The sequence below is a fragment of the Palaemon carinicauda genome, chromosome 9 (assembly GCF_036898095.1).
Source record: "Palaemon carinicauda isolate YSFRI2023 chromosome 9, ASM3689809v2, whole genome shotgun sequence".
NCBI lineage: Eukaryota > Metazoa > Arthropoda > Malacostraca > Decapoda > Palaemonidae > Palaemon > Palaemon carinicauda.
This window is the reverse complement of record NC_090733.1, coordinates 145,845,318-145,870,154: the sequence shown is the minus strand read 5'-3', so window position 1 is coordinate 145,870,154 and position 24,837 is coordinate 145,845,318. Positions and strand designations below refer to the sequence as shown.

Sequence of the window (24,837 nt, the reverse complement as noted above, 5' to 3'; positions counted from 1 at the left end):
TATATATATATATATATATATATATATATATATATATGTATATATATATATATATATATATATATATATATATATAATTTATATATACTGTATATATATATATATATATATATATATATATATATATATATATATATATATATATATATAATCTATATATATATATAATCTATATATATATAATCTATATATATATAATTTCTATATAAATATATATATATAAATATCCCCCAATTTTGGGGGGTAGCCAACACCAAACAAAAGAAACAAAAAAGGGGACTTGTCCTGTCTACGTTCCTCCCAGCCTAACGAGGGACTCGACCAAGTTCGGCTGATACTGCTAGGGTGCCACAGCCCACCCTCCCCCGTTATCCACAACAGATGAAGCTTCATAACGATGAATCCCCTACTGCTGCTACCTCTGCGGTCATCTAAGGCACCGGAGGAAGCAGCAGGGCCTACCGGAACTGCGTCACAATCGCTTACCATTCATTCCTATTTCTAGCAGGCTCTCTTGCCTCTCTCACATCTATCCTACTACCACCCAGAGCTTTCTTTACTCCATCCATCCACGCAAACCTTGGCCTTCTTCTTGTACTTCTCCCATTGACTGTTACATTCATCACTTTCATTAGCAGATTAGCAGACAGCCATTTTCCATTCTCTCAACATGGCCAAACCACCTCAACACATTCATATCCACACTAGCAGTAGACTCATTTCTTAGACACGTTCTCACCCTCACCACTTCATTCCTAACCCTATCTACTCGAGATACACCAGCCATAGTCCTTAGACACTTCATCTCAAACACATTCAATTTCTGTCTCTCCATCACTTTCATTCCCCACAACTCCGATCCATACATCACAGTTGGTACAATCACTTTCTCGTACAGAACTCTCTTTACATTCATGCCCAACCCTCTATTTTTTACTAATCCCTTAACTGGCCCCAACACTTTGCAACCTTCATTCACTCTGTGACGCACATCTGCTTCCACTCCACCATTTGCTGCAATAACAGACCTCAAGTACTTGAACTGATCCACCTCCTCAAGTAACTCTCCATTCAACATGACATTCAACCTTGCACCACCTTCCCTTCTCGTACATCTCATAACCTTACTCTTACCCACATTAACTCTCAACTTCTTTCTCTCACACACCCTTCCAAATACTGTCATTAATCGGCTAACCTTCTCTTCCACGTCTGCAACCAGTACAGTCTCATCCGCAAACAACAACTGATTTACCTCCCATTCAGGGTCATTCTCGTCCAAGTACTTAAGCATTCACCTCTCTTACCACTCCAACATACAAGTTAAACAACCACGGCGACATCACACATCCCTGTCTCAGCCCCACTCTCACCGGAAACCTATCGCTCACTTCATTTCCTATAACAACACATGCTTTACTACCTTTGTAGAAATTTTTCACTACTTGCAACAACCTTCCACCAACTCTCTATAACCTCATCACATTCCACATTGATTCCCTATCAACTCTATCATACGCTTTCTCCACATCCATAGACGCAACATACACCTACTATTCATACAACACCTACCTCTTCTAAAACCACCCTGTACTTCTAAAATTGCATTCTCTTGTTTTATCCTTAATCCTACCAATCAGTACTCTACCATACACTTTTCCAACTACACTCAACAGACTAATACCCCTTGAATTACAACACTCATGCACATCTCCCTTACCCTTATATAGTGGTACAATACATGCACAGACCCAATCTACTGGTACCATTGACAACACAAAAACACACATTAAACAATCTCACCAACCATTCAAGTACAGTTGCACCCCCTTCCTTCAACAACATAGCTCTCACATCATCCATACCAGTTGCTTTTCTTACTCTCGTTTCATCTACTGCTCTCCTCACTTCCTCTCTTGTAATCTCTCTCTCATTCTCATCTCCCATTACTAGCATATATATATATATATATATATATATATATATATATATATATATATATATATATATATATATATATATATAAATATACACACACACACACACAGTATACTATAAGTACATACAGTACATATCTATATACACATATGAGGAAAAAGGATATATATATATTTAAATAATTAGACTGAACTGGCAAAAATAGTTTTGATATGGTCAAAGTATGACCTTAGGATATTGAAATTTACAAATGGAGTACAGTAGTAAGATAAAGATCACTGCATGAATGTGAGGGTGTCCATCTGAGAACTCTTCAATGATGAATTGGACACATGGAATTAGACTTCATATCACATTCATGGCTGTAAAGGGAGGAGCTTAGTAAAAAGCAAAAAGTCGAATAACAGAACCATGTGTGTGGGTTTCACAAGCTGTTGAAGGAAAATGGATGATGCCTGAATAATGCAAAAGTTACCATTGATCGATTAATGAATTTGGTTCAAATGACTTGGGACCTGAGCTAGGGAAGCCTTTCAGTCACTGAGCAAATGGAGTGATGTTGCACCTTGAAGTAATGTTATAAGGTAAGGCAGCAAGAGATAAGAAAGATACTGGAAAGTAGATAAAAGTTCCTATTGAAGTCATGATTGAAAGATTGAAAAACGTAGACACCTGAAGCTCTTGAGATTACAAAAAAACGTAGTTAGTAATCAACTGGCATGACTGATTTGCGTCTTACTTAGAAGGAAAAAAACTAAGGTAAAAACGTTAGGACTCCCGTGGTTGACATTCTCTGTACTACAGAAATGTGATTCTGTGGGCACTGGCTAACCAAGCTGTTGCTGTTGAGAAAGGAAGAAGGTACAGTATATAAATAAGCTGAAGATTGTTTAAATCGGTAACTGACAGGATTACAAATGGGATACGGGTATGGCACTTGGCATAAAGGAGTGAATGACTAAGGTTTTATTAACATAAAGTAAAGGGGTCTGGTTCCAGTCCCTCATAGGAATGTACACCGGGCAAGACCCTTACACTGTAGTGCTAAACCAATTCAGTAACCTTCCCGTTAAACTGCTCAAACTCAAGGGCCGAGGCGGGACTTTATTTATAACTACAAGAATGCTTCATCACTGTATTAGCCTGGAGGTATGAGGCAAACTGATGAAGTTGTTGAATGGAACATCAGTAGTTGATAGGAACACAAAGGAAGTGCAACCATGTATGATAAGGTAGTTACTCTTGAGAAAAGAAGATAAAATGAAGAATTAAAGACAACTGGAGTTTATATGATTACCAAGAAGTTGCAGTGTGATCAAATGAGTGGAAAAGATACTGCTGATAAAATGATGAATATTAAAAGGTTGAAGAAGGGAATAAAATTGAGGAGGACAGGATTTCAAAGGATTCTTGTTACGAAGTGTGACTGACCAAGGTTTTACTGTTGAGAAAAGGAGGTAAATTTAAAAGTTTCAGTATGGAAAAGAACCTGGAATTGATGGAATTGTTGAAATGCATACCAGTGTGACTGAACATGTATTAGTTGAGAAAGGAATGTGGGAAACTTAATATTTAAGATTGTTCAAGACATAGGTTAGTGATCACATTTTAGATGACCCAGTATGGCAGTTAGTACGAGTTTAACTGTTGGAGGGAGGGGGGAAAAAGGTTTTAAAATTCTATTTCATCAAAGATTATGGGATTACAAGAGATACTGTATTGATGTATGACAGTTAGCGTAACACTGACCAGGGTGGTCAAAATGTGTCGGGATAAGGACCATTTAGTGTCGTAATGGTAGGCCAAACTAAAGAGTAAGGAGACAAGAAATTATATGGGAACTTCGTTGGTTTAGACAAGAAAGGTTCATTGAAATAAAGTTTGGAGAAAAAAAAAAAAAAATTCACTAGCATATATAGTTGATTTGAGAACAAAGCCCTCAGAAGGATATTGGTAGTTAAATGGCAGGACACAATTTGAAATGAAACTAAAAGAGGTTACTTGAGTGCCATAAGTGGATAAGTTCATGATAGAGATGGTTTGGGCATGCTCTTCGCACTCCCCAAAAAAGATGAGTTCACTAAACGTTCAACTGGGCTCCACAAGGCACTAGAAGAGTTGGAAGACCCAGGCCTACATGGCGGAGGACTATGAAGTACGAACTAGATGATGAATGCAGAAGTATCGAATTAAAAGCTCAATAGTGATGGCTGGTGAAATCTGATGATGATAATGATGATTAACATCTTAAATGTGTTGTAAGTTGAAGATTTATAGTAAGGATGGTTAACCAGCACAAAAACAAATACCAAAAAAAAATTAATTTCGTTTGAAGGTGGTAGACTAATTTGGCGTAAATCCTTGGATGAAAAAACGCGATACATTAATCAGAATATCTAAAAACCATAATGTATGATGTTTCATCACCTATGGACTATTGTGTGAATTATAATTACCTAGAAAAAAAGTAATGCGAGATATAAATCATATTAAGTTAAGGGACAAAATGGATCATAAATGGAATAGGAATTAGATGTTTTGCACACTGACAATGAAAATTGGAGACAGGCATAAATGCAGACAAGAACAGTTTTAGTGGGTTGGCAAGGAATAACTTCACATACAGCATAAAATGCAGTAATTTTCTGATGGAAATTGAAAAGAATTGCCAATATACTGAACAAAAAAGGATAGAATGTATCTTAAAACTATTGATTGCACTCCCTTCTACAGAGAAATCTGTGGAAGATGACCATAAATGAAATATTCAGACAAAGGTTCAAAATCTGGAAGTGCTGGTTGAGAGGGGTTTACAATAAGTGAATGCTGTGCATGTTTCAAACAAATAGTTACATAGAAAGCATGGAGAATCATCATCTCCTCCTCCTACGCCTATTGACGCAAATGGCCTTGTTCATGGGTAGCAGAGGTAAGGGATAGGACTCTACAAGAGAGTGACCATATATACTATACATATGATCAACCCTTAAGCCCCTCATCATCAACCTAGAACCAAGAAGGGCCAGGCAAATGTTGCTGTGACTCAGCACGTACATCTATAGGCTCCCCAAAATGATTATTCTTAGCTCACATGGATGGCGAGTTAGACACTTGAAATTATCGAGTTTCCAACAGTTTGGAAAATAGGATCGTCCCCAATAGATTACAACACATTAAAGCATATTTCTTTAATGATGAGAGAGAAGAAAGGAATACTTGGTAAATCCAGGTTGGATATATTAGAGGCAAGATAAGCATGTTGATAGTTTCAGATATGGCACCTTCCTGGGCCATGATTGACACTAAAAATGAAGCAAGTGCCAGATGGTTAGCAATTTTTCTTTCTAGCCAACTCTTTCATGACAAGGTTGCCATTTTTTTTTTATTGCTTGGTGGGCTACAAGCAATAACCGGCCATGCCCAACCATATGGTTGGCAACATCTACATTACAAATCCATGACACATTCCAACCTTCAGTTATAGGTCATTTACCACCACAACTGACCCTTACAAAGAGCGCAATCGCCACAGACAGTGGATTGCTATTCCTAAAGGTTTAAAGGTCACTCCTGAATGGCACAGGCAAGGAACATTAGCATTGCCCTATCAAAGCAGGACAATGCCCTAGAGACTGACCATCATACATATGATCAGCACCCAAGCTAGGATCATGGAGGGTCAGACAATGGCCGCTGATGACTCGGCAGATAGACCTATAAGCTCCCCTAATCCCAAATCCTTACCTCATAAGGAAGCAGAGGTTGCAGCGACCAAAGAAACTAATGAGTTTAAGCGGGACTCGAAGCCCAGTCTGGCAATCACCAAGCATGGATGCTAGCTACCACCAGGCCACCACAATCACAAGCCCACGAATTTGTACATAGTACCTTTAGCCGAATCAAAAAAATTGGGGAGTAACTTAAGCACTTAAAAGAATGCTTTGAATCCCAATGTTAATAATGTTATGAACCTTTAGATGGATTTAAGAAATAGGGGCTGTGACATCAGCGCCTCAATGTTATGGTGATGTCCCCTACAAAAAGAAGGACCAACATTGAGATGAAAGAAAAGGTATATAATATTAAGAGAAATACTTTAAAATTATTCAGTTACACACAAAGTGGTGAAAATATGTAAGTGAATGAATACAGTAGTGCATTCTGGAAACAATACAAGGTAAAGGAAGAGCTAAAGAGGACTAGATATAACATGAAAAATTCAATTCAGGAAGCAAGATTGTGTGCATGATGATACACAGTCATACTTCTCAGATAAGCAGCAGTTAAAGAAAAAGAAAAAGAGAAAGAGAGAGAGAATGTAAAACAGCTCAGCCACACAATTCAATACCTTGACTTTGAACTCCCACCATTGTTAATATGCACTTGAGAGCAACTTATTTTCAACATTATGCACTTTTACACCCTAAGAGATAAATAAGCAGCATTTGGCATGGACACCGTCACTTAAATTTGATAAGATCTTACGAATATTCTGTAGAGATTAACAGGTTATCAAAAATAAAGGGATAAACACTGATAAAGTACTTGGACAAGAACAAGCCACAATCAAGTCAGTAAGAAAAGCAAAAAAAATGGTCCTTCAAATATAAAATTTCCAACCTGAATGATTATTCTTATGAAAAGCAACGCTTTTCACACAATCATATTTCCACCATACAAATGTTAGTATTTTAAATAATCTCACCACGCCTGATTTCATATTGAAAAAAAACCAAGCCTTTCCTCAATACTTAAAGTACTCAACTCATTACTACTACAAAATACAACAGTGACTTCTCTTTACTGGCCGATTACTAATGTAACTATTTAATTTAGTCATACCAGTGACTACACATGACCTCATAGGGCTAGCCCAAATTGTTTCTTCATTTGTATTTGGTTAATTTGAAAAACTAAAAGACTGAAAATAATTATAACCACCAACGTTCATCTTAATACTGGTGTTGGTTGAAAACTGGACAACGACAAACATCCTGGGACTGCCTCACATGGGTTACTGTATACATAAAAAAAATAACCATAGGCCAAAATGCTTGTGACAAATTTAACAGAACTACCACATGGCATTCTTTTTGGAGAGAATACATCATGTACACTACAATCAGGGTAGTGATTAATCAGTTTGAATATAGTGTTTTCAAAAAAAAAAAAAAAAAAAAAAACAGCATTTACTTACTGAACAGCAGTCTGAAAATGAGCACTGTGTACTGTAACCTAACTGTTCAGGGTAACATTTGAATTGTTAAGCATCTCAGCTTGGCTATTAAATGATCATTTTCAACATCCTACTATTATACATTCATATTTACTGTCTAGTTAAAGCAAGCATAGATGCAGGTAATGTTTTTGATAACTTGCCACAAGGGTATTTCACGTACGTAGGGTTATTGGACCCTTTGAAATTAGTACATAAAACAAGCTACCAAAGTTCTTCCACAAGATGAGAGAAATTCCAATATCAAAATTAAGAACAAACCAGAGAAGAAAACTTGGAAGAAGAAAAGGCTAAGTTTGACTCTTAAACAAACCCATTGTCATAATGGTATGAATGAACCTGTTAAAACCAATTTGGCTTTAAAAGTGGTCACAATTAGTCTATACCCATTTACAGGACAAAAAAATTTAAAACGCCTTATTCACTCTTTATGAAGAGAACCCAAACAAAACTGGTATTATACCGTATTAGTCCTTTAAAACTGTTGAAACTTTCCTTCCATCATTATTGAGACAAATAAGGACAACAGTACAAATGGAATTAAATCTATGAATCCAAAGTGGTTTCTCTAAGAACTGCTATCTGCAAGATTTAGTAAGACTTCAATGTTTTCTTCTCAAATACACACACAGTCTAAAGACCTACAATAAGAATTTGGAAGATAAAGTAGATTCTCTTTGACTTTGACTTGCTTAATTTTACTTTCCTTCCATAGATATTATCAAAGTAAAAGTCCAGTTCCATAACCAGCCACTTGCATCAAGAATCACTTTGCATAGAACACCAAATCCTTGGGCAAGCTCTACAAGTCTATAAAATAAAAATGACATGTTATCAACCTTGAAGAGAAATTTATTATCAGTGGCATAGCATAAGAAAAAAAAAATTATTTGCATTTACTTTCCAACGGTGGCAGGTTTTGACGGAGCAACAAGCATGTTTTCCTAATTAAAGATTGTACTGTGGTTGCACACCTGCATGAACTGCTCTAAAAATGTTTGCAGGGTACTCCAAGCAAGATAGCTACAGTCAATATACACTGGGGCAATTGCCTTCCTCAGCCTAATAATGACGCAATCTGATCAGTCAAACCTTCCAGTGACTTCAAAAAAGGCCATATAGAGTGGGGGAGTGGAATAAGTTTTCCAGACGTCCGATTTTCAAGATTGTTTAGTTAATATCACTGCCCCCCCCCCCACAAAAAAAAAAAAAATTAACAGGAAAAATAAGGATCAACCTACATAATGACAGAGGTTGCTGTTATAAAACATTAAAGGATGATGGCTTAATTGATAAAATCTAAAATGGCCATAAGGTACTATTAGGGCTATCCAATTACCCAAATTGAAAAATGCTGAATCAACTAGAACAGATTTTAACTATATATCATTTAGAGGCTCTCAAATGATATTAAGATCAACAAATCATTCACCTCTTTAGAAGCCATTTTATCCTTTCAAAGTGACTGATGTTTGCTATACTTCTGCTTCCTTATTCACTACCTTACTTTAGTCGTCTTTATTTAGGACCACCCACCACTGTCAGACATTAAATGAGGATAAACCGTCCTAAAAGTGAATATCAAATTGCTCCTTTCACTATTCCTGTTATGAACAGGATACTATTAAACACCCTAGTGAAAATGTACTGGATGGATTAACTCTTTCATCAGCTAAGCATTCAATCCAAATTACTTGTCCTATTCCTCTTGGAACGGGATATAAGAAAAAATTTGCCCTTGCCTTCTACAAATAGCAAAACTAATTTATAATCTATATATAATTATGACTTACAAGTGATTCCTACAACCATTTATCAAAATTCTATATGTCCTCTCGCTTAAGAATAGGTAAAAAATTAGCTCAAGTGATACAGAAACAAAAGGTAGACTGTTCAGATGCAGATATTTTTAGGTTTTGGAATCCAGTGTTGTAACAGTCACAATTTCAAAAACATTTTCTTACAAGCAAACTACTGAAACTTGAAAACTAGGCCACAATTCCAGTCAGGGTTTTTTGTAGCAATCATTAGCAATATATTTTAACTGGATTTCACAAGCGATAACCTTAAACAGGATCCTCCTTAATACATCCTGAAGCTATAACAAAACTACTCAAACAAGTCTCTACCAGCACTGTCAGTTTTAATTACCCTTTCCTTATACCCAAATACACTTTCTGACAACAGAATTTCAGCCTTACCATGTACAGTAAAATGTATTTGCCAGCATGTTACTCTTCACAGAAACCTCAATGAAACTGAAGATACTGTATAAATTGAAGTAAAAAAGTGTAGGCAATATCGATGAGTTTATTACACTTATCAAAAGCATTTATATTTTTGCTAGGTGCTGGTTCCACACATGGCTTCTTTATAATAACCAGGGAGAGGGATTCACAAATACTTGTCCCTATTATGGGAATCAGGAAAGGAACTACAATACTTTGAAGTTTCCAAAATATGCTCTCAAATTGGGTTGTATTTTATATACTGGCAAATGCATATCCAGTACTGTACTGCGAAAGGAAGGCATTCCTCTCCGAAAGAATGATACGCTCCTCTCCTAAAAGATGAGGGATCAACGCAGGACGCAAAATATATAACGAGCTTGACTTTTAAAACACCAATGAACAAAATTTTTTCAAAGAATGAACCACACTTATTTTTTCAAATTTTTCACAAGAACTGCAATAAGTATTGCAGGTATATAATGCCTGTAGCAACACTGTAGGTAATTTAAACAAGTAGTAATTCACATGAAAAAAGCAACATCAAATACATCAACATCACACAGAGTTAAGGCCGCAGAAATAAAATTCAGTTTGCACTACAACTACCATAATACCAAATATAAAGGAGTATAACGAAAATATTTTCTAAAACTAGTTCCTTTTATATTTGGAAAATGAGGTACATAAAACCTGCACTTACCTCAAAGATATTGGTGTAATATAATCCTAATCTATAAAGAAAGAACTTGAAACATTAGGACAATAAAGGAACCTTAAAATTAACAATTGCAATTATCAATATAAGACTTACAAGAATTTCTGGCAACTTGTTCAAACCTATCGGCAAATACAAATACCACCTGCAATTTGAACTATTAAACCAGAGGCTTTATGAATAAAACCATGTACAATTATTGTTTTTTTTATTTTGAAATGTATTAACAGTAACAACACAGCCACCAATAAATCTAAAAATGTTCATTGTTCATCAAAAATATACTGAAGATTGTAGAAGTCGACCAACTACTCTCATGGTGGTATTTAGGGCAGGTTGGATGATCATCAGTCACAGGAAACTAGTTTACACTCAAAGGTACACACAATAAGAATTTACAGAATTGTAGCTATACATGGTCTAAAGATAAATGAAACCAAATTTACAGTTCAATTCAGGATAACATTTTTCAAATAAATTTTTTAAACAATCATAGAACATTGGTTACATTGCAAATGACCAAATAGCAAGCCAAATGCTTCACCTCGTAACCAGTTGCAGGTAGTGACTATAGCGGAAAACATGGCAAAAGCACTCTGTGAAAAACATTTAAAATATCACATGCATGCTCAATATATATGCGATTATGCTCTACGAACCATTAGAATATTACATATTGAAATGTTCTCTGTCCATGTTTATGCAAGGACCAATCAACAATGAGAATGTGAACTTTTGGCCCTACTGCATATGTACTTATTTCATAACTACTTTCCAAGGCTTAGTTCTTATTTTCATACCGTATAATAATTTTCTTATTTTTGGTGGTGACGGACGTCGCTTTCATTCAGTAACCGCACGCTATACATTACAACTAAAGTACCTGTTTTAATTAATTCCAAGAGTTTCCGTACTTTAAACGTTTTACTTAATATTTGCTCGCTATTTTCAGAATTACCCACTCTGCTGGTCTCTGCATGTTAGTCTTCAATCAGAAGCAACAGTATAATTCTGTATTCAAAAATAAAGGTGACAAAACAGATTCACTTTCAATTGACACTTATGTCAGCTTCAAAGAAAGCAGCATCTAAAATACTATCAATTGTATTGTAGTTTATTTTGCAAAACTCACTTTCAAATAAAACTTTGGAAATGGAGTTTATCTGAAGCCATTACGAACATTGCTTACTGTCCGAATATTTTTAAACACTAGACCTGCAAATACTGAAATGTTTTTTTTTTTTTTTTTAATTAAGACCCAGGAATTGGCTGTTACCACTGTGTTTCTGTGGCATTCTACTGGTCTAACTTCCCCCTACAATACGACCAATACATTTTTTGTCCTATGTAGTTTTAGACAACCTTAAATGGCCACTACTAATAATGGATATTCCATCAACTGCATTTTTAATGTTTACCATCAACCATATGTGTTTTCTTATTGAAACTGGATTTACAGGTAAACTGGCACATTATTGTATGCTATTTCTGTTCCTATTATTTTTCTTCAAAGTTTTAGCTTATATATACAAGATCTATTAAGTTACTATTAAAATATTTTTACTTTAATTGTTCATTATTTCTCTAGTGGGTTATTTCCTTTCCTCACCGAGCAATTTTTCCTGTTGGATCCCTAGGGCCTACATCATGCTGCTTTCCCAACTAGAATTGTAACTTAGCAAGTATTACTAACAAGATGGCCTCTTTAATTTGTAGGCCTATGCATTTTACCATTTATGCAATGTGCAGAAACTTTTGATGTGACAACTATCAAAAGAAAATTCATTCAATATAATAGCACAAAAAAAAAATCTTGAGTTGCAAGTTAAACATTTAGTTTCTTGTATGCAACAACTTTTTTAAAATACTAATAGCTACTGCAGAGATCTAAAGTTAGCTGTTGTCATATTGCCAAGTAAATTTTAAATTTTGGCTTCCTTTAATAACACTCCAATGACTATAATTATGTACTGTCTAAATTTCATAGCAGGCTTTGCTTCCAGCCATGGCTGTACTTTCAGCCTGCTAAATATAACTTAGATAAGATGTTCAATTGTTATTTTATAAAGATGTTCAATTGATATTTTATAAGAAAATACTCTTTTCAACTTTACAATAAAGGGGTTAACAATATGCACCCTTTGGGTGATGTTTTATCAATCACGGTACATGCTATTACTTTTGCTTCCACTTTCAGCCACAATAATAGTTGTGCTTTCTATATCTTGAACTTTGTTATTGGAGCACTAGGTAACCGTGGTAATCCAAGTTCAATGAATAGAAAAAGGTTTCTTTGCAGGAAACTTACTATACCATGATACAGTATTTATAAAAAGCTCCAATCCACACACACAAAACATCCTGTAATTATCCATATAAGCAACAGCTACAACCATAATTGTACATGGTGCAGTAGTAATACTTGCAATTACTTAGGTTTCAACCTTCAGCAATTTCCAAATATATGTAGACATTTTTCATAAAAAAAGGGGGGCCCAAATAAGCATTAGCACAGGTTTTGAAGACCTCGTCCATAAGATAACAGATGTATGAAAAACATGGGCCGATTCAGACTTAATCATGATGCACTTTCTCCAAACTTGAACAGATGCAAGTTGATGGTCCTTTTTATAGTATTTTTGAAATTCTAACCGATAGATTACAAGTAGTAGTTGATGGACACCCCACCGACTACAAATATATCTGGAGTTTCGGATTAATGTTCTGACCTTTACTATTCATAATACACATGATCGGTAAGTGGTTTGACTTTGAAAATTTGCTTTTTCAATGGATAGAAATAAGAGCTTAGTGCGCATCATAGGTGATCCCATTAATCTAGCACTACTAATGAAAGTAGGCCAAGGATATTTGGATCCTCCACATACACTTTTTCATCAACTAGTTTCTTAAACTAGAAGAATTTTACATTTGGTTATGTCTTCAACTGCCCAAAAATAACTACCAAATTTAGATTCAAGAATGTTGACGTAAGTATCCTAAAAATTCAACAATTTTGTCATATTTTGAATATTTCTCATGTGGTCTTCGGCACTCTTGGTTCTCTTAAATTTTAAAGCATGTTAAATTGCTTATCCACCTGGATATTAATCCCTGTGCATGCTGTTAATCTTTCATAATTCTGACCATCCTTTCCACTTAAATTTTCCATTCAATAGCATCCACTAAGTAATATAAGGTCTTCACAGTGTTTATGCATGTCTTGCCTTTCCTTTTATACGGCTCAATACTACTGAGTATTCTAGATACTTTACAGCTGTGACCAGATTGTGTAATGATACTGTAATTATACTCAAAATATTGAATTTGTGGATCTTTAAAAATAAAAATTGTAGGGAAATTTTTCTCCATTAAGCCGTGACAAAACTCATTATACACGGCATGTAAAGTTACCTTGTTTAATAACCTCGTTATACACAGCATATTAGTTACCTTATTTAATATTGCTTCACTATTTTCCTTGTTCATCTCTTGGTCTATTCTTTCCTTTGGCCCTTTTCCCAACAACTTGTTTACCAATTGGGGCCCTAACCATGTTTATATTTTCCCTTACTAGTGCTGCAGCTTGGGTAGTAAATATAAAATAAATAAATGCACAAAAAAAATTAGAATACCAAACAAAAGAGCTAAGTTCAAATAGCCTCCATTGTATAAGCAAAATAAAAGTATCTGTAAAAGAAGGGACCAAACTGTAAGACTTTCCTAACTATCTAAAGCATTCCTCCTTGCTTAAAATATATCCTGCCAACTCACAGGTGACTATTCAGGGAAAAATACCAACAAACATACCAACGTTCTACACCTCTATTTTGAGTACTAAGGGAGGGGAGGGGAGTGGGCACTAACTATTTAGGGTTTGTCTAAAGTCAGAAATGCCTTGTTTAAATCTAAACTACCTCTAAAATTGCATTATTTCAAATTGAATATAAAATTTTCCTTTAACAACTTATATTGATAAAATTGTTTCCATCTAAACTATTTGAACTTTAAATTTCAAATAAGAAAATGAGAGCTTCTTCGCAGCCGATAGCAATCACTAACTTGATAAGTTCACCAAATTAATCATTTGGAGCTAACAATCTATTTCTCCACTACTACAAAAAAAATTAAAATAATGAATATCTGTACCCGAATAACTCAAAATAAGTACATTTCAGGCCATCTGGCTAAAGCTTCCTCCCTGACCCCCTCAAAGTTAGAAGTTTTCTAAAAACCAAACTTGTATCACTCACATTTTGAGAAACTTATAACTGTCCTATCTGGTTCTACAGAAATATATCACTCATTCATGCAAAGGGATTACAACAAACTTTCATTGGAAAGCTTTCTTGAATTCTAAAATTCAAATATTCAACAAATGTAAAATTTTTGTTCAGCAGGACCTCTGTATTGGTATTGTAAGCTGATAAGGTACTGTTCAAGCCATGAATACGGTACAGTACAGTGAACTCAATATTCAACTTACCTTGACTTTTATCAAGAATGGCATATAGCCAATTTCCCAACTGGCTTTGTTGATGTGTTCAACATTAGTAACTACTATAACTTTACCTTAAAACTAGATTTTTGTTAGTTGTAATACGGCATACCAATTAGGCTATTTTTTTTCTACGAGGACTTTAGTGCTCCAACACTGAACGAAAATATCCAAGTGCACATAAATTACGTATCTACATCCTGCACTTATAATTCAAGTGTGATAAACAGATGAGTTCACCCATGGCAATCACATTGTGAAGAGACTCTTTGGACTGTAAAAGGCATTTCCATAAATTGTGGCTAGTATAACAAATGTACACCAACTAAAACCCCATCTTTAACCTAGGAAAATTTTCATAATATTAGGACACCATAGGTTAAAGTTTTATTGCCTTGTATACATACATGTCAAAATGTGAAATAAAACATTGGAAATAGTGCTCCCTTTACTACTATTCCACACAGTAACATATGGATTTGTCAAGTAACGGTATCATGATGGGCGACCTAAAACATCCTTGACAAATTTTTCAACAGTGGAGTCTGCAACTCCAATGCTCAAAATGTTTTGTCTAAGAACTACAATAAATAGTGTAAGAAAAAAGTAGACATGGGTCAAAGTAGGAAATCTCCTCAAGAATTACATGGTTTCATACCATCATCTTAAAATACCAAATTATACACAATTAAGACTGCATAGTCTAAAGAGTGCAATGCATAAGGGTCTGGCACTGCAGAATCCAGGATTTGGATCTTTAGCACTGACCACAGGATTCAACACCTTAAAACTAGTTTAATATGTTACCCGGGTTGTAGTACAGAAAATGGCAGGTCACCATTACATACGTTCATCAGGTTTGACGGGTTGGCTAAAATCAGCGCGGTGGCATCTTTGTTCTCCCTGAAAAGGAGGAGATCATGATGTGGGTTTTGTTCCTTCCGAGAGTGTGTGATTCGAGTATGAACGTATCTCATAAAAACAGACTCACCCTTAGAAATCTAAAATTATTATTGGTATAAGATCCTCGACCTACAAATTTGACTGGTTCTAAGCTGCTGCTTCTATGTCAATTGTTTGGAAGTCATAACTTAAAAGTTAAATTTTGACCTAGGGTAGGCTGAACCGGAATTCCATGCCTATAATGTCCAGCTACAGTCAACAAATAGGTCAGGTTTCATATGAAATAGATATATCATGTTATTTCAAATGAAGTTTGCCAACAGTACTTCTCTTATCTTTATTATCCTTTAGATTTAAGTTTTCAAGTTAAGGACCTTCTGTAGTTCTACCCCTATGCTTCAAACTAAGTTGCCTTTAATACAAAAAAGAACATTTAGTAGTGTACTTACCATGGCCGCTTCATCTGTGAAGGGTCGATTGGCACACGAGCGACAATTAGAGATGAGTTCTTGGGAATCAGAATCTTCTCATCTATATAAACTGTAAGAGAAAAGTAAACAGTCATTCGAGAATCATTTATGCACGGCTGTCAAATATTGTGCCATATTTTCAAGGCTGTGGTTATACTACTAGTTTGGAGAGAAAAAAAAAAAAGAAAAAAAAGCCAGGCAATAAATTTTTTTTATTTCAAACCTGATTTTTGTTCTTTAAACTCCCACCCTCCAACATAAGACTACAAACTTACCTTCTTTTGTTTCAGCATTTGTTATCTGTAGATCATACGGTTGTCCTTTTCCAAGCCTTTTCTGTTGTATAATTGCTTCCTTTAAATCACCTAACGATATGTTGAGTCCATCAACTGGGAGTGTGTCATACTCCACAGCAGACTTGAATTTGTAATGTACAGACATCCTGTAACAGAAAAATATATGTTAAACTCTAGTTCCAAAGATGATCACAGTGCTCTAGTTACAAAATTATTTTCAAAACTAAAGTATTACTTCTCATGGGAAACAAACTATTGTATCAACTACTATACTAATTTTTTTTAAATGAGGTGCATTTGCACTAACTCTCAGCGGCGCCCTATTATATTCTTCTTGTCCGACCAATCAGCGATCAGTAATCTTTTCCGAGCTAAAAGGGCACCCCTATGAGTCAGTGCAAATCTCACTCACTAAAAAGAATTGACTATAGTTGCAATTAGAATAATATTTTTCCCACAATGAAGAAAAATTCTCATGTATACAGTGCACACATAAGGTTGACATCTCCCCTACATAATGAATATAATTTCTTTTCCAATCACGCTCAGCTCTCCCCATCCCCCAGGTAGGGGGGAGCAGTCATACTCAGGAGAGGGGGACAAGTAAGGTTGCACATCTAAATAGCACCTACAAGCATAGAAAAAGGAAGACAAGACTAGTTGGTCACCGAATACCCGTATCAAGCATAAACTAAATTCATTCAGTGGAAGGCTAGAAATAACTAAGTTTTATTAAGTTTTATTTTTCAAAAAAATTAATTAAAAAAAAAATTGATGGTTACCCATTAACTTGAAAAAAAACCTAATTATTGATAATTTCCCATAACTTCTAATAAGCAGAAAGTCAGAAAACTATGGATTTCCATTCATGGCATTTTATCATTCTCCATCAACCCATATCGGTAATTTTAAACCTTTTCACGCAGACCTCAAAAAACTATTGAAATAAAACAAAATACAACCAAATTTTAAAAACCTGATTTAGAAATGAAATGTGTAAAAGAAAAAATGCTAAAACTTAACATTCACAAGTATCTTCTGTTGCTAATTTGCAAGCCAACTTGCTAACTTACTGCTTTGGATAGATGACATTAAATAGTGGTATTCATAGAATGCACATCTATCAAACACACTTAATTTAGGTTATGGGAAATCATTTATTGTGACTTACATGATACACTAAACTGAACTGAAGGTTGCAGTACCAATTCAATTCTACATAGTTAATTACAGTCTCCTGTCATCATACACCGGACAACACATTACCAAATAATTCTTTATTTTATTCAAGGGATTAACGTTATACTGTACGTATTATCATTGTTTAGTGGCCCCTTTACTCTTGATAAAGTTAGAAGAGAGACTCGAGCCATGGTAAGCAGCTCTTATAGGAGAAACACTCCAAATTAAACCATTGATCTCTTCTTAGGTAGTCGTATAGCCTCCGCACTATTGTATAGTTTTTAACTGACTTCGGGTAGTTATCTTGCTTGAGGGTACACTAGCACACTATCACCCTCCTTGTTTTTATAGTTTATCGAAGATTTATTTTAACGCTATTACTGTTAACATCTTATTTTGATTAACCATCAATTCTCTTGATACTTGTTTATTTCATCATTTTCTTCCCTCACTAGAGTATTTTTTGGAGCCCTAGAGCTTATTGCATCCTGCTTCTCCAACTAAGGCTGTAGCTTGCTTAGTAGTAGTATTACTAATAATAATACTAAACTAATGAGTGCCCCGTATTACTTTCTTCAAAGGCCTTGTCACTTCTGGTCCTTTACTTTCGATGGTACTGGTTGATACTTCTTAACAGTTTGTAACCAATTAAATGTTTTTTAAGGTAGCAATCTATTTCATACTTCTCTAATTTCAGCTTATCCTTTTCCTTGTGTAAATTCATGGCTAGATCAATTAGAAAAAGATATCTGTAAAACGTACAACTTTTTCTCTTCTGATTTCAACATGTGTACTTTGCGCAATTTATTTTCCGTGTAAAAACTTATGGCAACAAACACTGCATTAGGCAATTACTGTATTGGGTATGCAGTTTACGGGTTAATATCTTGACTATATATACCCAATTCGGTAAATGCCACTTTCATTATAAATTCACTGCACCTACATGGCTAGTAATAATAATAATAATAATAATAATGGTACAGTACTGGATTTATGATTATGGCCCTAAGGGACATTTAGCACTTACATGCAACAAGGGGGAAACAACCTAAATTGAGAGGTTGAGGTGGATGGGGGGATTAAAATATGGTAAAAGGTTTTAGAGTGCAGGGGTCAGAATGATCAAGATTTATTAATTTGTAGGACAGTCGAAAATTAAACCATTGTTCTCTAGTCTTGGGTAGTGCAATAGCTTCTGTACCACGGTCTTTCACTGACTTGTGTTAGAGTTCTTCTGCTTGAGGGTACACTCGGGCACACTATCTAATTTGTTTTGTTAAAGTTTTTATGGTTTATATAAGAAATATTAATTTTGATGATGCTGCTGTTCTTAAAATATCCTATTTTTCCTAGTTTCCTCACTGGGCCATTTTCCCTGTTGGAGCCTCTGGGCTTATAGCATCCTGCTTTCCCAACTAGGGTTGTAGCTTAGCAAGTGGTAGTAATAATAATTAGTTTCACTCTGCGACTTTGCTTTGTCATGTATTATAAATGATACCATGTATAAAATCTAAACTCCTGTACAGTATGGTACTTTATTGGCATGTTCAACTGTATTGGCAGCTTAAACTTTGCACCCCAAGACAAATTCACTTGTGGTTACTGCTACAGAAGGAAGGTAATCCCCCTACCCGATATGTAAATAGCAACCCATTCTCCTTTTGGATCAGATAAAAGGTGGGGATGGTTCATGGAGAGATTTCCAAATGGATTATTATTTTTAGAAAAGTGGATATACAGTACCTTTAAAGATCTGCAAATTATTCCCATGAGGAAATAATCCCTGACCACTTGTATGGAGAAAGACTCCTTTGGTCCATCTGTACCCATTGAGCTTAGCTGCAAGTTTATGTATATACAAGCAACTGTTACGGTTGCTTTATGGGATCCTAATATGATAGGAACTAGAAGACAGTATGCGTTACTGTATACGCCAGAGAATCTTATTTTCATGAAAGCAACAGGTTTTAGCAATAAATATGACCCCTAAACAGCTTCCTCACGGAGGTAGCTACATAACTTTCATGACTCGGAAAAGCTTACACGGCTTGATTGAAACTATTACTACTAGTTTGACCACGACTGAAAAAGGAGACCTGGCGATATAAAAAAAAAATCAACAGCCATCAAGCGTTTCACTACCATCCTCCTTAAGACTAGATGCTGTTCTATTCTATCCAATAAGAACATGGTGTTCCTAGTAAATTTCCAAGACTTGTGGATAATGCCCAGAGATAAAAACAGACCAAGGGAACCTGGCAAGACCAGGACAATCAAGCATACTATGGAGGGTAAGTGGTAAGAGAAATTTGCACTCAAGCAGAGCTCCTGCCCAAGGTAGCCATAGTTCTTGGTTACATGGGAGGGGTCAAAAGACCTGGCTACGATCATAATTTAGTATGGACTGGATTACAATATCTAAATTACATAACTATAAAGCCAGAATCACATGATACACTGTTCACAGCATGTCTTCTTTTTTTTACTGAAAGTTGAGGAAAATAGAAAGACAGATATAATTGCTGTTGCAAAGTATTTAAGTGCCAGTGATGGGAGAGGAGAATGAGAGAGATATTACAAGAGAGGAAGTGAGGAGAGCACTAGATGAAACGAGAGTAGGAAAAGCACCTGATATGGATAGTGTGAGGACAGATGTTAAAGAAGTGTGAGATCTGAGATGTTAAAGAAGTGTGAGATCTGAGATGTTAAAGAAGTGTGTGTGACTCCTTGAATGGTTGGTGAGATTGTTTAATGTGTGTTTTCTGTTGTCAATGGTAACAGTAGACTGGATGTGTGCGTGTAATGTACAACTATATCAACGTAAGGGAGATGTGCACGAGTGTTTTAATTCAAGGGGCATTAGTTTGTTAAGTGTGGTTGGAAAAGTATATGACAGAGTACTACTTAATAGGATTAAGGATAAAACAGAGAATGCAATATTAGAACAATAGGGTGGTTTTAAAATTGGTAGGGGATGTATGAATCATTTTTTTAGTTAGGCAGAAATGAGAGAAATCTTTAGCAAAAGGCAAGGTGTAAGTTGCATTTATGGATCTGGAGAAAGTGTATGATAAGAGTTGATAGGGAAGCGATGAGGTTATACGGAATGGGTGGAAGGTTGTTGCAAGCAGGGGAGATTTTCTACATAGGTAGTAAAGCGTGTTAGGATAGGAAATAAAGCGAGCAAGAGGTTTCCAGGGATAAGGGCTGAGACAAGGATGTTTGATGTTGCCATGGTTGTTCAACTTGATGTGGTGAGAGGTGAACGCTCAAGGGCTTGGTAGAGGATTGAAACTGATAAGACGAGAGTGATCATGAATGAAAGGTAAATCAGTTGCTGTTTGCGGCCGATACTGTACTGGTTGCAGACTTGAAAAAGAAGCTTGGTCGATTAGAGTGTTTGGAAGGGTATGAGAGAGGAGGAAGTTGAGAGTTAATATGGGTAATTGTAATGTTATGAGATGTGCGAGAAATGAGGGTGGTGCGAGGTTGAATGACATGTTAAATGGAGTTACTTGCATAAGTAGATTAGTTTAAGTATTTTGGGTCTGTTGTTACAGTAAATAGTGGAGTGGAAGCAAATGTACATCGGAGTGAATGAAGGATGCAAAGTGTTGAGGGCAGTTAAGGGAGTCGTAAAGAATAGTGTTTTAGACATGAATGTAATGAGTTCTGTATGAGAAAGTGAATTGTACCAACTGAAGTATGGATCAGAGTTGTGGGGAATGAAAGTGACAAAGAGACAGAAATTGAATTTGTTTGAGATGAAGTGTGAGGTGTGTCAGATTTATCTCCATTATCTAGGGTTAGAAACAAAGTAGTGAAGGTGAGAACGGGTGTAAGAAATGATTTAGCAGCTAAAGTGGATATGAATGTGTTGAGGTGGTTTGGCCCTGTTGAGAGTATGGAAAATGGTTGTTTGCTACAGGTGATGAATGCAAGAGTTGATGGGATAAGTACAAGAGGAAGGCCAAGGCTTGGGTGGAGTAAAGAAAGCTCTGGGTGACAGGAGGATAGATGTGAGAGGCAAAAGAACGTGCTAGAAATAGGAATGAATGGCAAGCGATTATGACGCAGTTCCAGTAGGCCCTGCTGCTTCCTCCAGTCACATTGTTGACCACGGAGGTAGCAGCAGTAGGGGTTTCAGAGTATGAAACTTAATTTTTGGTGAATAATGGGGGAGGGTGAGCAGAGGCACCCTAGCAGTACCAGCCAAACCACTAACTCCCTCATCAGGCTGGGAGGAGTGGAGAATGTAAAAGTCCCCTTTGTTCCTTTGTTTGATGTCGGCTACCCACTAAAATTGGGGAAGTGCCTTGGTAAATAGAATAGCTTTTCACATTCTTCTTCTGCACACTACAGGATTGTTAATTTCAACATGGGCCCATGATTAAACGTTACATTAGTTAAGGTACAGCAGACCAAAACAAATAACTTAGCAATTTGTTAGTAAAGATTACAGTTAGTAGTACATAGTTCCAGAGATAATTATAATTCTTTACTGTTTATATACTTGTAAAGCAGATGTAAGGTTTCAATCTTTCTTCCCATGCCATATTGTATTGCTCTTGGCCAAAAATGAATGGCTGCATAGCTTAATAGCAGAAGTGTTTCAATGTCAAGATAAAAGTTCACATTTAATATACTCCTTTTGGTTACGGACTTATTCCACTTTTAGTGTTGCGACGTTCACACTCGCACCTTCCTCACTACAACCGAGTTTTTTTCCCTGTAACTGCAATGGTCAAACCTTGACATGCTGTAGTCCTCGAGAGACATGTCTGGGCAGGTGTCTGACAGCAAATTACCTTACAATCCCCTTGTGTTCCTGTAATTGTCCCAGAGAGCACCTAGGTGGGGATAGAGGGTTTTGGATTATTTTAAGACCTTAGCATGAAAACCGGGAGGGGCTCTTTGGGGGTCTGGAACGAAGACGATGTTAGGTAGATTCGTGAATTCTCTAAAGACCAGCCTCTCTCCTGTTTTTTGTTTATTTGTGGAAGGAATCTTCTTGAATTTGCATTTAAATGGTGTAACTTATTTTTGTACTTAAAATCAAGAAATGCTTTGGTCTATTGGTTTAGATATTAAGTACACGAAGGATGATTACGTGACTGAAGTGGTAGCGTGCTTCACTTGTCATCTCTACATTTGTTCGTCTTGGGTTCAATCCCTACAGGCAACAAGTTTATGATATCCAGAAAAGCTTAACATCGAAGGGGAACAAGGACGCAATTTTCTTTAGTTAAAAATAATGTGGTTGGCAAATAAAGCAGTTAATTTTGTATCTGGACGATACGTCTTCTTGCGATGTAATCTAGCACAGTAAATAATAACAGATCACTACATCATTTTGCTTCAAATCTAGTAATTCTATCTGAGCTGCTGTCCTGATTGGATGGGTCAAGTGCTTTAAGACCAAGACTCCAACAGGTGATTAATGGCTCAATGAGGGATGAGAATAGGGTTCAGATAAGTAAAATACTGTATAAATGATATATTTCAAGTCCAGTAATGCCAGATGGATAGGTAATCAAGTCTTTTGTCAACCTGTTCTACAAGAAACTTTCACTGCTGGTTCAAAATCAAGTTTTTCTTATTCAACTTCCTACCATAACATTTCTGGACTTAGCATTCGTGTGTGTCAACATTTGTTAATTTTTGTTCGTCAATTGGCGACTTGTCCTTGGGTCTGCAAGATGATGTCAGGACCTGTACAGGTATACCTCGACTTACGTCGTTTCAAGTTTGTTATTTAGGCTAACCTTACAAAATCTTAATATTCTATATTATCATAGAGCCAACCCCATTCACAAATAATCAGCCTGCAATGTACTGTAAACATGATAAATTGTACACATCTACATTTACAAGTACGGATGCACATTTTCTCGTAAAATTAATTATTTTTTCGGTACTAAATTAAAAACTGCAATTTGTTTGTTGGCTTAACTAGGTTCTTATTAACCATATGATATATAAATTGCATTTATAAATAAAATACCGAACTGGGAATGGTTATTTGTAGCTCAGCCTAGTGACAAGTGAGGTGAGGTATACCTGTCATAGGGTTTGTTATTTTGCATTACCTATCTTGGTTTATGACGTCACTTGTTTGAGTCAATGGGTCCTAATATGGTGTGGTTAGGTGACGGGAGTATGGTTAGGCTGGGTTTAAATTTAATCCAACTTCAGAGCCAAAGAGGTTGAGCAGTTGTTACTTAACGACACTGGGTGACAATGCCACCAGTTACTCTTGGTCCCTTACTCATCATCAAACAGTCACACAAGAAAGATGATAATGAGGCATGGTGTAGGAACATTGGGCTGCGTTGTCTAGAGCCCCCTTTGTCGCCTAGCACCGCACATCACCAGACTGACCAGGCATTTACATCGTCAAGCCCGTGGCTCCTAGTTGTTTAACACCAAGATTAGGTGTCTACGAGCTTAGATGTTCTCGGTCTGTGTTGGTGATCTTGGGTGGCATTTGTCAAATTACTGTATGTCCAAAGTTATGCAACAAGGATGATGGAATAAATCTCTCGTTTGGTGTTGGTGGCGACAGATATTCAGAGGTAGAGTGCTCGATATGTCACCAACCAATTCATTTCATTTCTCGTCAGCAGGTTCATAAGATTACTACTGGTGGTATTGTTTCTTGGGGTCAAAATATTGGAAAGGATGGTGGGGCTTTCATTATCAATGTCGTCTTCGCACACCAGGCCGACCAGACACTCATTCCATAAGCTTGAGTCATGTCCTACTCTTCACTTGGCACCAGTTGTCATGTGAGTTGGCAACTCATGGTCGGTTGTCTGTGCTCGTGATTCAGGGTCCTTGCAACTTGGGTTGCGTTACCTTCTCTCAGGTCTCCTGGATCCAAACTAAACAACCAGTTAAGGATCCCTTTTGTGGAACGTGTCGTCTCTTACATAGGTTCCTTTCGCTTGGCAATGGCACATTCGCCTTGAAGCTGAAGTGACGTGGTATATTGGTGGTTTGAGATGGCTCCTTGTCTCACCCGACCCACTAATGGTCAAAATATCTAAAGAGAGTACTGTATAGTAATGTGTCGTTCTTTTCGTGTTCCCCTTCCTCTTGGTGACAGTCCCTCACATGTTGGCCAATGAGACTATGCTTGTCCTTCATGAGGCAATCAAAAGTCTAGAACCAGTGGGTTATTTCACTGCTATGGTGACACTTATCCTAAAATGTAGGGTGTTTTTCTTCCAAAACTCCCTAGTGCTTTTATGTGTACGTGATCGGGCGTTCACGCGATAAGAGAACATTTATGGGAACATACCTTCTTAAGCAGTCTTTTGGCAGTAAGCCTAGAGAAGTTTTCAGGGAAGTTTTAGCTTTTCT

The 24,837-nt window shown here is 36.3% G+C and overlaps 1 protein-coding gene across 2 annotated transcripts in view; it reads right to left on the bottom strand.

The window, feature by feature from the left end:
• Positions 1 to 24,837, bottom strand: part of snama (something that sticks like glue) — a 91,492-nt gene that overhangs the window by 37,514 nt on the left and 29,141 nt on the right. For both annotated transcript variants that reach the window (XM_068380615.1, XM_068380616.1), the window contains exons 2-4: positions 16,267 to 16,433; positions 15,971 to 16,061; positions 15,467 to 15,521 (exon numbers count right to left, since the gene is read on the bottom strand). In XM_068380615.1, coding sequence (XP_068236716.1) covers positions 15,467 to 15,521; positions 15,971 to 16,061; positions 16,267 to 16,432 — 312 coding nt within the window. In that variant the 5' untranslated portion in view covers position 16,433. The remainder of the gene's footprint in view (positions 1 to 15,466; positions 15,522 to 15,970; positions 16,062 to 16,266; positions 16,434 to 24,837) is intronic.